The sequence below is a fragment of the Phoca vitulina genome, unplaced genomic scaffold (assembly GCF_004348235.1).
Source record: "Phoca vitulina isolate PV1807 unplaced genomic scaffold, GSC_HSeal_1.0 scaffold3, whole genome shotgun sequence".
Taxonomy (NCBI): domain Eukaryota; kingdom Metazoa; phylum Chordata; class Mammalia; order Carnivora; family Phocidae; genus Phoca; species Phoca vitulina.
The window spans coordinates 53386244-53401722 of NW_022589706.1; the positions used below are offsets into that span (position 1 = coordinate 53386244).

General features: G+C 38.6%; 1 protein-coding gene across 1 annotated transcript in view; it reads right to left on the bottom strand.

Moving 5' to 3' along the window:
- Window positions 1–815: 815 nt before the first annotated feature.
- Window positions 816–15479, bottom strand: part of RASSF6 (Ras association domain family member 6) — a 44147-nt gene continuing 29483 nt past the window's right edge. Inside the window, exons 5-11 of the mRNA XM_032398246.1 lie at window positions 10814–10911; window positions 9335–9519; window positions 6471–6572; window positions 6079–6130; window positions 1403–1521; window positions 1201–1298; window positions 816–891 (exon numbers count right to left, since the gene is read on the bottom strand). Coding sequence (XP_032254137.1) covers window positions 816–891; window positions 1201–1298; window positions 1403–1521; window positions 6079–6130; window positions 6471–6572; window positions 9335–9519; window positions 10814–10911 — 730 coding nt within the window. The remainder of the gene's footprint in view (window positions 892–1200; window positions 1299–1402; window positions 1522–6078; window positions 6131–6470; window positions 6573–9334; window positions 9520–10813; window positions 10912–15479) is intronic.

Sequence of the window (15479 nt, forward strand, 5' to 3'; positions counted from 1 at the left end):
GCATTATCCGTTGTGTTCATTTGGCAACAAATGGTTACTGTGGGCCAAATCTTGTCCTAGCTGATTAAATATATTAAATCTCTGTGGCATACTTGTTTGGAAAAATAAAGAAAACTACTTCAACTGACATTAAAAATGCTTAAGAATACTTTTGAAAGTCATGAGTAGAACAGAGTGGGGTATAAAAGGGCTCAGGTTGAGAAAATTGCAATTTAGATTTCTTAACAGAGCCCATAAGCTTTTCCATCCCAAAGGACAGATAGCTCTAATGTTACAGATAGCCAAAAGCCACCGACCATATAGAGACAATCCTGGATTTCGTAAAGATGGTAGAGTTTTCAGGGAGCTGCGAAACACTGTCCCGCTCTGATTCCTTGGTAGGGTGAGAATGTGCTTCTTTTTTATTTCAAGAGCTGACAATGCTCAGTGTGCCCACTTCTGAATCATTTCAGAATCAGTTGATGATGCTCTAGTTCTCTTGACAGTTTGAGCTAAAAGAAGCTTAAGTTACATGACATCTGAAGACACCATTTAGATTCGGGTTCACTGAGTGTTTTACTATTAAAGTATTTGGAATACACAGTATCCAAGCTTGTTTCAGTTACTGAAACTAAATTCAAGCCCCTTTCAGCGCAACTGTGAACCCTAGTTAACCTCATCACTTCAAAGGGAGACAAGCTTTTTCAACATTCAATTTCCCACAGATTCCAGTTCATATATATTTGTATGCATGCAAGGGTCGAATGCATGCATTCATCAAATAGTAATATCCCTCTGATTCTCTTGAAGTGTTTTAGCAATTGCAGCTTGTATTGCTAAACCGCTGTCTCCGTTTTTCCTACCCGTTTACTGTGAAGACATTTCAGTATAATAGCCTTTTGTGTACTGAATCTGAAAATGAGAAGGAGAAAAAGAGTTATTTTTTTAATGTTTTTTTTTTTATTTATTTATTCATGAAAGTCAGAGAGAGAGAGAGAGAGAGAGGCAGAGGCAGAGGGAGAAACAGGCTCCCCGCCTAGCAGGGAGCCTGATGCAAGACTCGATCCCAGGACCCTAGGATCATGACCTGAGCCGAAGGCAGATGCTTAACCATCTGAGCCACCCAGGCGCCCAAGAAAAAGAGTTATTAAAAATTGAACACATTTTGTGCCCTGGACCTATTAAAGGAATAGGCACCCGGCATGCATGCTCCTGACTTACTTGGTTATTGTTCTTTGGATCTCTCTCTTCTCTTCTTCATTTAATCTTTGAAGGATGGATTCCAGGAGAGAAAAATGAAAGTTAATGTACTGAGCCACCTGGAAAGGGAAAAAACAAAATGAAACCAAAAAGAAAGCAGATTCTGTGAGAGGTGCTGAGTCAGGAGAAAGCAAAGACAGATTTGGGGTGACAGGATCCATACATCACTGCTAATTTCTTCTGCATCTTTCTCCATGAGGAAAATGCGAGCATTGTCTTTGGAAGGTCCCTGCAGGAGCCTATGCAGTAGCGGGACATCTGTCTTCTTTAGCCGTCTCTGCTCTGCAAAGGAAAACAAGAACCAACCATAGTCAGGGATCCATCCTAGAGAAAGAAAGATACGTTGTCCACTCATTTTCTTTCTTCAGCTCACGTTGGAAGAAGACCTAAAAACATACAACAGGAGGCACTTATTCAGATGAGTAAATTAAATCAAAACCTTTAAAAAAAAAAAAAAACTACAAATGGACTCCTTTCTCTTGCTATCTCTTAAATTTGACCTGTATCTCAGATTCTAATTCAGCCTTGCCTTTGGTTCAGATGTTCAGACAAATTAGTTCTACTTATGCTTTTATCAAGCAACACACCCAAAAACTTTATAATTTTTCATTCATTCAACAAATTTTTATTGATTCTTTACTAGTTCAGTTACTGTATTTCCATCTTCCCAGTTGTTCAGGTCCAAAACTTTGTAATTATCTTCAATGATTCCCTTGTTTCTCACCCCAATCCAATCCTTGGATCTTCCTTAAAAATATATTCATAGGGGAGCCTGGGTGGCTCAGTCAGTTAAGTGTCTGCTTTCGGCTCAGGTAATGGCTCCAGGGTCCTGGGATCAAGCCAGCGTTGGGCTCCCTACTCAGCCGGGAGTCTGCTTCTCCCTCTTCCTCTGCCCCTCCCCCTGCTTGTGTGCACACACTCTCTCTCTCTCTGTGTGTCAAATAAATAAATAAAATCTGAGAAGAAAATATATTCATAATGTTTTTCACATCATGGGTATTTTTATTATTTCATTCATCTGACGGCTTCACCCATTCAGCCATAATAATGAGATGAGAAAGAAAGTAACTTCCAATCTGGCATATTCCCAGAACTTCAAATTTCCAAAAGTTATAAATACTCCCACCCACCAAAGCACTTCCAGCTTTCTGTCAAAATAGTTTCACATCCGCAATTTCATTTTTATCAGAATGAAACATGAACAGAACACAGTGCCCTTACATTCATCTCCTTTTCTCCTTCCTCAAATATTTTTTGAGTTCCGACTATGTTTCAGGCATTGTTTTCTGTGCTGGGCACCTTATAAAAGAAAGCAGAATAAAATCACTTCCCTCATGGACCTTACATTCTAGTGGAGGACACAGAGGCTAAGGAAAGATAAACCAATAAAACACATCATGTATTAGTGATAAGTATTCAGAAGAAAAATAAAGCAAGGAAAGGGGTAGAAGAATGTGTATGTGTAAATAGGTGTCTACAGGGGACACGTATGCAATTATGGATAGGGTGGCTGAGAAAGGCCTCACTGAAGACGTAACATTTAAATAAAGACTGAAGGAGGTGAGGTATGGAATCATGGAGCTATTTGGGGGAAGTGTGTCCCAAACAGAGTAAGTAAATAAGTCAGTCACTCCACAGGTCAGTGCATGCCTAATGCTATCAAAGAGCAGCAAGGGACGAGGGTGACTAACATGAAGATGAGGGAAGGGTTATTCAAAGTTGAAGACAACATGTAGTGGGACCAGCATAAAACTCTGGAAGCATAAAACAGTGGAAGACAGACCACTGGAGGATTTGAGAAGTGATGTGATATGGTCTGTCTTACATTGTTAAAGAACAGTCTGTCTGCTATGTTGAAATAGACTGAAAGGGGAAAAGGGTAGACAAGTTAGTCCTTTCTACATTGTCATTTATGAAATCAATTACCTTGGGCTCTTAATAGTTTTAAGAATCAGAACTGTTCTCATCCCCTGGGTGGGATTGCAGAGGATCTAGAGCAAAATTAAAGTTAATATTATCCATTCTTGTTTCCACAGAGTCAGAGTTCATTGCTTTAATTCCTCTACATTTCTGAAGCGAGGGAGAAGCCCGGTAATTTAGCTCATCTTATTCACGCACTAGAATCCTCTTCTGACCTCTACATCTTATATTAACTTGGTTTTGCATCCTCAGTTTGTTGCATTCTTAATATTACAGAGCAAGGTTTCTTGCTTCACGAATTTGCTTCTGGGATAATTATTAGAAATACATATTCCCAGACTGGGATTCTTGGATCTGGATGGCTTGGGAATCTGTATTTTTAATGAACTTCTCAGGTAATTCTGAAATGCCCTAGAATTTGAAAAACACTGTTATAGATCATGGGCTTAGTGGATACAAGGTGTTAAAACGCACCTGTCTTTATTTTCCAGATTAATACCTAAACAGGTGCTAGAGGTTCCATTCTTTTCTCTGTTCCTGATCCCTAACAGGTGCTAGTTACGATTATCTTCTGTTCTGGAGTTTATGTACGAGAATTTTTGACACCAAAAAAAGAAAAAATAAATAAAACATGATTTTTACAGATAAAATTTTAAAGAACTACATTTTTGCGGTGAAAAATAGACATTTTTTTCTGATTATAAAAATAACTCCTTCTGTCAGGGAGGGAAAAGAGGGTGAGAGAGGTACAAATTTTCAGTTATTAGAAGAATAAGTTCTGAGGATCTAATGTCCAGCTTGGTGACTAGAGTTAATAATATGGTATTGTATGTTCGAAAGTTGCTGAGAGTAGATCTGAAGTATTCTCTCTCTCTCTCTCACACACACACACACACAAAGCTTTATGTGATGTGACGGATGTGTTAATTATCTCGATCTTGGTAATCATCCCATAATGTAAAAGTATATCAAATAATCACATTATATACTTTAAGTATATACAATTATATTTGTCAATTATTCCCAATTATCCCTCAATAAAGTTTTAAAAAAACCACACATGCTATTATAAGTTGAAACTACGGAGACAAGTGTAAGACAGAAAGTAAAAAGCACCTGAAATCCCAGAATTTTGAGACCATCAGCCTTACCCTTCGTGTGGCCATCCCTTCGTATACGTCTTTATGCGCACAGACAAACACACAATACATAAAGGTGGTCGTGTGAAACTTGCTATTTTTATTGTAGCCATGTTTTTAAAAATGGTTTACTTTTTTTTTTTTTTTTTTTGCTTCTGTGCTCCTCCTTTTTCTGTACTCTACTCTGTATCACCCTAACCCCCTAGCTGGGTAATCAATGTTCATGATTTGATATTTATCATTTCATACCTTTCTCCCTGATCATATGATCTTATATACCACATGTTGAAACGGGATTTGTAATTCTTTTAAAAAAACGGGATCATATTATAGACATTTGTAGGCATGTTGAGTTTTTCACATAATCAATATTATGGAATTCCCTCCATTTAACTGGTATACATCTAACACACTCCATTTAATGGCTGCCTAACAACGACTTATTTAATCATTCTCCTATGACAGGTGACTTTGTCTTTAATTTTTTGTCGTTATAAATAGCCTTGCACATAAATCTATAGGTATTAGTCCTTTTATTTTTGTGGAGTAGATTCCCACCAGTGGGATTGCCAGGTTAAAGGATATGTATCCTGTAAATGTTAATAATGTTAGAATGAGTTCCAAAAAAGTAAAGACAGTCATATTTTCACGAGTGTTGCATGAAAATACCCTTTTACCCTTCACCACACAGACATAGGTAGAATCCTTCTGAAACATATTGCCAATCTGCTAAATGTGAGATAATATTGCATTGTGGGTTCTATTTTCATTGAATTGTCTTTTTGTTATAATTTTGCAAGAACTCTGATATTATAGGTATTAATCTTTTATCTGATAGTTTTCATAATCTACTCTGTGTCTTTTACATTTTTATACAGTCTATTTCTGCTTTTTATTTTATACCTTTTAGTTTTTTCCTAAACAAGGAGAATATGAATATATATGTACACACACCCTTAGGATTTTTAAAATTTATATTATATTTCTTATACTTTAAGCTTTCAATTTATAAGGGCTTTAGTCTGGTATATTTTTAAAGACCCAACTTTCATTTTCTTACAGTTGTCCTGGCATCAAAAATTATTATTTTATTCTGTTCAATTTCCAACTCAAACATTCTGACACTTAAACTATAACTGGAGATATTTCTACAATTTAACAATTTTAGGGTTTTCAAAAATACCATTCAGTATTGCCTTAGCTTTTTCTCTAATCTTTCATCCCTGCTCTCAGCACCCCACATGTAGCCTCTTCCCAATGTCTTGCTGCTAACCTTTTGCTCCCAACCCCCGAGCTGTGCATATTTTCCTCTACAGAGGGAGAAAGAACACTCCTAACAGTGTGGCAGTTACTGTGCTAAGCAAGCGGTAATAACAAGAGAAATGCTATGCATTGATGACTCCAGTGAGAGCTAGAATGAGAAGGGAAAGCCAAAAAGAGGTATAGAGTCAAGGACTTCAATGCATAACAATTCTTGGGAACTTTCACAGACAACCCCCCTTCCCCACCCCGGGGCTCTGACTGACATTCAGGTAATTAAATGTCTGGCCAACAAGCAAACTCTTTTGTATTATAAGCTCTTCTAGGGTACCTTATTCTTGAGTCATCTTCCTCTGAAATTGTGAAATATAAATAACCTTCTAAAACACCCTCCCCTTTTCCTTCTTTCTCCTTTCCTTCCCTTTCTTCCACAGAATGAGGTTTAACTGCTCTTCTGCCTTCCCTACGGGCAGAAAACTACAGCATCCCGGAATCCTATTAAAAGAGTGATCAAGCTTACCTCCTGTTGCAAAAATAATGTAAAGTGCAAAATCTTGGGCACTATTTTCAATCTGTCAATGGAAAAAAAAAATAAAAGAACATGAATTCTTTCATATTTGATGGATTGGTCATTGTCAGATGTTTTCTAAGCTAACCAGATCCAGATTACCTACCTGTTTCCTCACTTTCATTTTGCACTTTTAGACATGAAAACTTCTCTACTCCCTAGGAATAATGTAATTTCTCAAGGCTCAATTATGAAAAGATGTGATACATAAGAGGATTCTTCAGAACTGAACAACTTAATTTAGATTTACATGTTCATAGGTCTTTTTCAGAAGAGTGCATTTGTGTATCTACAGTTAAATTATATTCAAGAGAGTTATAGCTCAGTTTCATGATAAAGATCACCTTAAATTTTTGGAGAAGTTGCTCTATTACATCTTCAGTCCTCATATTACTGTTTATTCTGACCTTAGTTTCTGATCCAAAGGCTGGAGTAAAAATCGATGTCTGGGAAGAAAACAAAATTCTTAAAATTACATCAAACTAACAGGAGTCAATATGTTGAACCTGGCCTTCTTATGCACAAAGAAAAAAATCCCAAATCACCAGTTTGAAAATTTTGTTCTCTTGTGCTTGCTTTCTTTGTTGTTGTTGGGATATTATGTATTCTTTTAAGCAGCTTTACATCGTTTCTAGAGTAAGTTGGGTAAAACATCATTTGAGGATGTTCGAAACATTTTTTCTTTTTTTTTTTTTTAAGATTTTATTTATTTATTTGACAGAGAAAGACACAGCGAGAGAGGGAACACAAGCAGAGGGAGTGGGAGAGGGAGAAGCAGGCTTCCCGCTGAACAGGGACCATTCTTCCTGTGGTTCAAGATTTTAAAATAAATTAATTATGACTAAACACAAATAAAAAGTAATATGAATAGTGTTCTAAGACTCTAAAATGAGGTGGGTTCAGCAGACATGTAGCATCTGTATGAATTGAAATATGGATATAGAAATAATTTTTCGAAGTAGATATATAGAGGATATCTGGAATAAACTCTTGCTAAGTTTGAGAAAATTCAATGTTTGTGCACATTGTGAGGCATTGATGAGTCACTCTATGACACATATGACCAGTGCTGATGAGTTCTGTGGTGCCCTGGAGACCCATATGTTCATCTGGCACTGAGGGGAGGGTATATGTGATTTCATTTTGTTTATATGAAGAATATTTATGGAGTTTGGCAACAGCGCTAGATTGGGATAGGACCTAGATCACAGTGTCTTCTAACTCCAACTTTGTCAACCCCTTAACATTAAGGCCTAAACAGACCTCTTTAGGATTTCATTTATAAAATAAGAGCGTGGGACTAGATGATCTCCAAGAGCCCTTCCAAAGTGCCAACATACAATGAATTTGGAATCATGTTTTTCAGAGCGTTAGATTAGTTTTGTTGGCCAAAACACACAATAGAAGAAAATCATTTATTCTTATTGCAAGGATAGAAATACACCACAGGTCAAGTCAGTAGTCGTAACTTATGTACAAATACCATAATCTAAGCCTCTAATATGGGTATTATTCATGTCCTGACAATCTTGGTGTTCTCATGGGGTTTTGTGACATTAAAACACATCTTACAACGACATCAACTTAAACTCCTAGATGCCTCTCACGGCAGATCCATTGATACAGTGCTTTGGGCCTTGGGGCTTTGTTTTGTGGCATCTGTAGGACATATGTGTAGTTCCAGCTCGATCTCTGTTAACCAACAACAATAAAGCTAATGTAAATTGAGTTCTTCCTTTGTGCCACACACTGTGCTGAGTGCTTAGCTCACCTCATTCCATTTGGTCCCATCAACCTTGCAAAGTAGGAAGGATGAAGGAATGACAGCTAAGAGATGGAGGTATTTTTTAACTTTGCTCAGCAAGAATTGGAAATCAGGTTGTCAAGCCGCAGCACCCAAGCACTCAGCCACTATACAGTGCTGCCAACTAAGGGCCAATGTCATTCTTAGCACAGCGGGGGGGTGGGGGGGGGTCCCATCTGGAAGCTGCTCATTTGGAACAGGGGGTTTTCCCAGCCTTCTTTAACACAAATCACCCCCACAAGATGATGACACAGCATAATTATGAGGCATAGAAACCAGGGCAATTGGTAGTTGCACATCTCTGGGGGACTGTCAATATTACTCTATGGCTAAGAGGAAATTCTGGAGCCAGAAAAGTGCCTAATTTGATCAAAGAATTCACAAGGGAGGTTTCTCCCCACCAGCCTCCAAAGGCACGCTATGGCTATGTTCCCAAGGGTAGAAGAAGGAATAAGGCAGAAAGCCCTCCAGGAGAAAAGCTTCAGATGAATGAGTTAACATTTTGTATTAAAGGGCTTAGAATGATACCTGGCACAGAGTAAGTGCTTTTTAAGTATTTATTAAATGAATGGATGAATAATTGCTGAAGTACATGACATGAAAAATTTGAGTTCTAGGGAAAAAAATCATATATTTCCTACCTTCAGCAAAGTGAAATGTCTTACAAAAACGGTGGAAAGGAACACATAAATTTAACACATTAAGTGAAGAATCAGAATACAAATTATATCTAAAGTACAACTATGCTTGCATAAAAAAATATGTATATATGTACAAGGCCTGGAATGGAACGTGGTGAAATGAGAAATTTGATTTATTGGAATAACAGGTCTGTGGCTGGTTTTCTTTCTTTATTTAAATGTTAGTGTTCAAATGTACTTTGAACCAATCTCTCCTGTGGCACTTGCATTATTCAAATGCCCTTGATTGATGTATGGGTTTCCTTGCCCGAGACCTGAGTTCCATGATGGCAAAGGCATGGACTGAGTCATCTTGCTATTCCCAGTGCTTGGCGCAGAGCCGCTCCTGAGATAGGGTTCACCCATCACGTTGGTTAACACTTGGGGTCTGGACTCAGACACAGCTGGATTCAAGTTCAGAGCTGCTACTCAAAAGGTGTGTGCCCTAACACAAATTACTTACCCTCTGTGACCCTCAATGAACGCATCTAAGGGAGGGAAAATAATGGTACCTATTTCATGGGATTGTTTTAGTGATTAATGAGATAATTCATCAAAATCCAATTTAAAACAGTTTAATACCTAACACAGAGAGAGTACCCGATAAATATCAGATACACGACCACTAGTTTACAATGGCTATTTTTAATTGTAAGTTGAATTGAGTGGTCTTGTTAGAAAAACAGACATTATTTTAAAGGACATGAATGGAATTATAACTCACTTCATGGTTATAGAAGTGCCCGTTAATAGAGGCCCTGTGCTTCTGTAAGTTTTTTCTGTCCACCGTCGGAGGCTTCATCCTTTTTCTCACCAGGGTTGCTTCGCTCATGGTGCGATACAGCAGTGGGGATTCTGGCTCTTCTTTTGCATAAGGCTTCAGAGTGCTACTATGATAAGATAAATAACCTGGGAAGAATAAAGGTTATAAGGCCATATCATTTAGCCACCTACCTCTTTGGGTGGATTTGTATATGTATTTGATAAGAAAATATGTAGCTAAGCAGTGAACTATAATGTTTTCAAACAGTAGGAAACTGTTCCATTTTACCTTGGGATTTTAAAAAATTTCCTATTGTAATTAGCATATCACCCAATAGGCATGAGATATTTCATCTTTCTCTAGCACTGGTGCTTAGATACCGATAGATTTTTATGGTAGCTTTGATGCCAAGAAATTGGGATTCCCCTGGGTTTAGATGGGTGTTTTCAAAGGGCTAACAGGAAGGACCCGTATATAAAAGATGCCAACAGCCATCAGACAAAGATAAGGGAATCTTGGAAGGAGCATCATGTTTGTTATTGAATGTGGGTTGTTATGGAGACGGCAGAAAGGACTGCATTGAGAAAGGCTTGGAAAAAATACATAAACATTGGAAGCTGTTAGTTGATTCATGAAGATAATGTCGGCAGGATACCCTTTTCCGTCTGAAGTCAGCTTGGTAATAGGACCAGCCCAGAAATGTGAACCCTGCCCCCAGCCTCAGTCATCAGCTCCTTCCTCCTTGGATCTCCATATATTATATGAAAACCAAATCTATGTAGGATACATAATATCAGGCCTGACACTTAGCAGAGTCTCAGTAAGTGACAACTCCTAATATTACTACTATCACATCATCATTATGGCTCCTGAGGTCACATGTCATAGGAGCTGCCATTTACCATTGGTTTGTCAAGTTCGATATGAACTTATCTGATGTTCACGTTGATTTCTCTTTTTAAAATAAATGCTTGAAATGACTCTATCAAATATAGTGATTCCAGTATATCTGCCTCTTTCTGGGAAGTGGTGTTATGTGACTATCTATTAACTAAAACATTCAACTTCTAAAAAGATGTAGAATCCAATCTGAGGGGATTGGTCCAACATAAAAAGCTACTGAGTATAATAAATGATCCTAATCCTTGGGGAAAATATTAAAGAATTTTATGTATACAAATTTATTCAAACCATTAGCTTTCCTTAATCTAGTAAATCTAAGTGATTTGATGTAATTTTAAAAATGGTATTTTTATATAGTAAAGTAAGGTTCTTAAACATCATATGAGCACTGTAGTGACTTAAATTAGTATGATCCTAAGAGATTTTTTTTTTTTATTAAATGGTGGTGTGTAAAATGTTAAATCTCAGAGAAACATTTAGGATTCATGCTTTACATTAAAAAAGAAGTCTCTCCATTAGGAAGAATTTGATATTTACCTTCTTGGGAATTTGTTGCTTCAGACGCTGGAATCTGGGTCCTGTCCAGATCACTAATACGGTAAAGATCATCAAACTCTCCCCAGCGTGTCATTCCCCTGAAAAGTAATAAATCTTGTAAATGACATCAATTCTATTCATGATGGTTTTCAGACTTATAGTATTAATATAGTACTGAGGGCCTGCATAGGTAGCCATATCCTAAATTATGACAATTTTATGATATTATTAAAATTATATTTATACCAGAATGGTCAGCATGTGTTTTTCCATACTGATTTTAAGCAAATCTGATATAATAATTCAGTTATACCCTGAAAGGCAAGGTTGTATAGATTCTATAAAATGTGTATTCAAATGGAATTAGTAGAAATCAACATAATCCATTGTTCCACAGATATCTCACAATGTTCTTGGGAGAGTTTAGATATAAAAGTGTTCTTTCTGCCTACATGCTTTGAGTTCCTATTGTATTCAGAGTCTTTTTAGGTAGAGTGGCTCTCAGTAAGATGTGGTGCCCACTTTTAAAGCTCTTTACTACTATGAATGCAATTTACAAAGGAGGAAAGTGTATGAGAAACTTCTTTTCTAAAACATTATGATTTATATATAGGATACTAATAATTTTCAATGCATTCTAGTGATTAGAATACATAAAGCTGGGCAACTACTTATTTTTACCAGCAGGGCCAAGAGTCACCTTTACTTTATTTATCTGGTCTTAGTCAAGTTACTTATCTTCTCTGTGCCTTTGTGTCCTTACATATAAAATGGGGATGATACTAGTAGGAGGTAGGATAGGGCTGCTGAGAAGATTAAATGAGATAATGTGTAAAATTCTTCAAACAGTGCCCGGTATGCATAGTAAGCATGCAGTATGTGTTAAAAGTTATCAAAATCCTCCTCATCTTCATTATCATCCTCATCATCATCACCTGTATCCATTTCATGGTAGGCCAGGAACCATTAGGGATCTAAGATATTCCTGGGTCTCTCTAGGTTAATGGATACTATTACTGCTGGGACTGGTCTTATTCTTACTAAAAATCTCTTCCATAATGTCTGTTTTCCTTATGACCAAAACCCATAAGTGGGGGCACATACTCTTTCCAAATGTGGCATTTGTAGCACTAATTCTATACAAATGTCACTGGTGGCAACAGTAACGAAAAATTCTTCTTCAGACTAGTGATGGTGAACATGACAAACATGATTTTCTCCCTTGATCTTTGAATCCTTTTGATGTCTTTTTATAACTTTTATATTATTTGAGCCTCATACTAGTCTTATGATGTAAATAAGGTAACCCTAATGTATTTGTTAGTTAATTTTTCCATAAGCTCTACTATCCAGAAGATAGCCAGTTAAATGTCAGAAAAGTCCAAGAACTATGGGTAATAACGAACTCAAAGGAGACCTATTCAGGTCCTGACTCAGAATCAAGTTATTCTTTTCTTTTTTTTTTAAGATTTTATTTATTTATTTGACAGAGAGAGAGACAGCGAGAGCAGGAACACAAGCAGGGGGAGTGGGAGAGGGAGAAGCAGGCTTCCCGCGGAGCAGGGAGCCCGATGCGGGGCTCGATCCCAGGACCCTGGGATCATGACCTGAGCTGAAGGCAGAGGCTTAACGACTGGGCCATCCAGGTGCCCCAGAATCAAGTTATTCTTAAACTAAATAAAATTACCCATCTTCCCCAATCTATAAGAGATTAATTATCACAAGGAGGCAGATGTTATTATCATAGAAAGAGTGTTAGCAATGGGGAAGGCTCAATACCAATGAAAAGCGGAAACTAAAATGGGAAGGCAACCTGAAGCTATTTCATATGGGGGAAGATGAGAATGCCCAAGAGCACCACACCAGTGGTATTCCAAAAATCCTTGGTAATGTTGGCGGACTTGACACTTGTCCTCACTTTCTTACAGTTTAGTGGTGTCACACAAATACAGGGGGACAAACATGGCTCGGTACATGAGTGTTTGGCCCTTTTTCCTCCCTACCCATCTTAGTAGAAAGCACCAGGGTTTTTGTTTGTTTTAAATATTTTATTTATTTATTTGACAGAGAGAGAGAGAGAGAGAGAAAGAAACAGAGCATGAGCAGGGGGAGGAGGCAGAGGGAGAGGGAGAAGCAGGCTCCGCGCTGAGCAGGGAGTCCAATGCAAGACTTGAGATTCGACTCAACTTGATCCCAGGACCCTGGGATCATGACCTGAACAGAAGGCAGACGCTTAACTGACTGAGCCACCCAGGCGCCCCACTTCTGAGAGCACCAGTATTGAGCTCTGGATTGTGTAATTCGAAGAGACATCCACATACAGTCGTTGCACATGACTACACTTGAGGGCAGTTAACCAGAGTTGTTCAAAGAAAACTGGATGGAACTTTATGCAATATCACATAGTGTAACTTGCCCAAGCACGGGACTGTTAGCACTGCTCTGACCATGCTTCAGGATGTGTACTGTGGTAAATTTAAACTGTGGGGAAGTTTTCTGATGAATTGCAAAATAAAAAGGAGGTAGTAATTTGATAAACAAAGGGAATGTGGTCATTTTTCTACCTGTGTTGTAAAACACACACACACACACACACACACACTATTAAGTTATTCAAATGTACGCCTGTCCGGCTTCTGTTCTTTCTTTCTTTTTTTTTTTTTTAAGATTTTTATTCATTTCTTTGACAGAGAGAGACACAGTGAGAGAGGGAACACAAGCAGGGGGAGTGGGAGAGGGAGCAGCAGGCTTCCTGCGGAGCAGGGAGCCCGATGCGGGGCTCGATCCCAGGACCCTGGGATCATGACCTGAGCCGAAGGCAGACGCTTAACGACTGAGCCACCCAGGTGCCCCGGGCTTCTGTTCTTTATGTCATTCTGTCATGATTTGTACAAAATGTGCCAAAGCTGATTTCACAAAGATTAAAAAAAAACAAAAACAAAAACAGAACTGAAACCTGGTGCAAGCAAACGTAAGCTCAGTAAGGCTGGGAGTTTTTTGAAAAAAAAATTTTGAAAGATTTTTGAAACAAAATACTTGAACCAGATAGGAAAGATCAAAGTACTGCCCACAGGATTGTTTCCATAAAGGATCACAAGTGGTCACAGTTCAAACAAACTGATTTATATTTAAGCTTCTACCACTCCCTTTAAGCTGACTCAGGGTGACTCATTTCGAAGATAATTAAAACAAATTAGCATGACAAACTGATGACGCTCTCAATGGCTGAACCGAAAGACCAGACTGCAGCCCTTCCTGCCACTGAGTACACAACTTGCCCGTCTTTTACTCCATGTCCACCCACTGCAGATCCCACATCTGGGACCCTGTGGGAGCAGAGGGAGAAGTTCTGCACACAGGCACCCAGGACAAGAAAGGGGACTTGAGAAGTGAGAGTGAGGGAATCGTCCCTTTCTTCATATGATTTCCTTCAATGCTCAGAATTTAAGCGAATGCCCCCTTATGGGGGGCAGCCAGAGTGACTGTGTCTAGGACTGGACTGAAACAAAGAATAGGACGTCAGGTGGCCATGTGCCCCACTAGGGAACCAGAGGCCAAGGAATAGCCATTCCAAATCATGCTGCCCCTTCCAGCTGAGTGTTGAGCTGGTTCCCATGAAAGAGTCTTGGCTGACTGACCACAACTGAATCTAATCTTGCTCTTGAGTGTGAGAGGGATAGCATCTCTTTCTGATCACTCTTAACCTCCAGAAGGATCTGATACCCTTCACTTCGAATGTTCTAGTAAGTTTCATTACTGTGGTAAAGGGCAAGCTAAGTTCTCTAGGGAATTCTTTCTCAACTTGAAACAAAAGATCGTTCCTGTTTAGTTCACAGCAATGTTCTTTCTGATAAACACTGAAAAATGCCGTTGGTGTCAATGGAAGGCACATCATGAGAATATTAATTTTTAACTTGCCACCGTGTATGGAGAGGCATCAATATTACTTTGCCCACCTGGTCTCTTGAAACTTGTGCCCAAATTGAGGATTTTTAGGAACAAGTGTTTTGAATGTTAATTTGAAAATTTAAAAATACCTTGGGGTAGCTATTTAAAAAAAGGCTTCATGTGATAACACAAGTACCTCACTGAATCTCCTTGACATCTTCGCTTAATGTTCCATACTTATTAAGTTTTCATGACTCAAATAATGAAAATGCATCAAAAGCAGCTGGCTGCTCAGAGAACTTTGCAATGAGTTTTTAGGTAACATGAATGATGATAGCTAATTTTGCCAAATTCATATCTTGCACGGTTATCTCAAAGCAGAGCCCAGGGGTAATTTCTCCTTTTACAGGATGCTCCTAGTCACTTAGAATCTTCAGCCCCATCAGTCATCTGGCCTCTGACGGTGAGGGATGCGGGGCTTCATCAGGTTGCCCAAGTCTGTGGTCTCCCTTCTGCTGTTCCACAAACACTGGACCCTTCGCCCATCGGCAACCATTAGCCTGGATGGCTAGTCAGAAGCAGTAGATGGAGACAATTTTCACAACAGAGCAGAGGTTAATTTCACTACTGGGCTTGTGGGCTGTATTCAAGACTCTATTTTGAGTCTCTTCTTTGTGCCAAGCACACTGCAGACAACCAGGATAACAGATGAATAAGACATGCTCCATACCCTGAAAAAGCTCGCAGGTCAGAGGGGGAGGTAGGTGCATAAAAATGC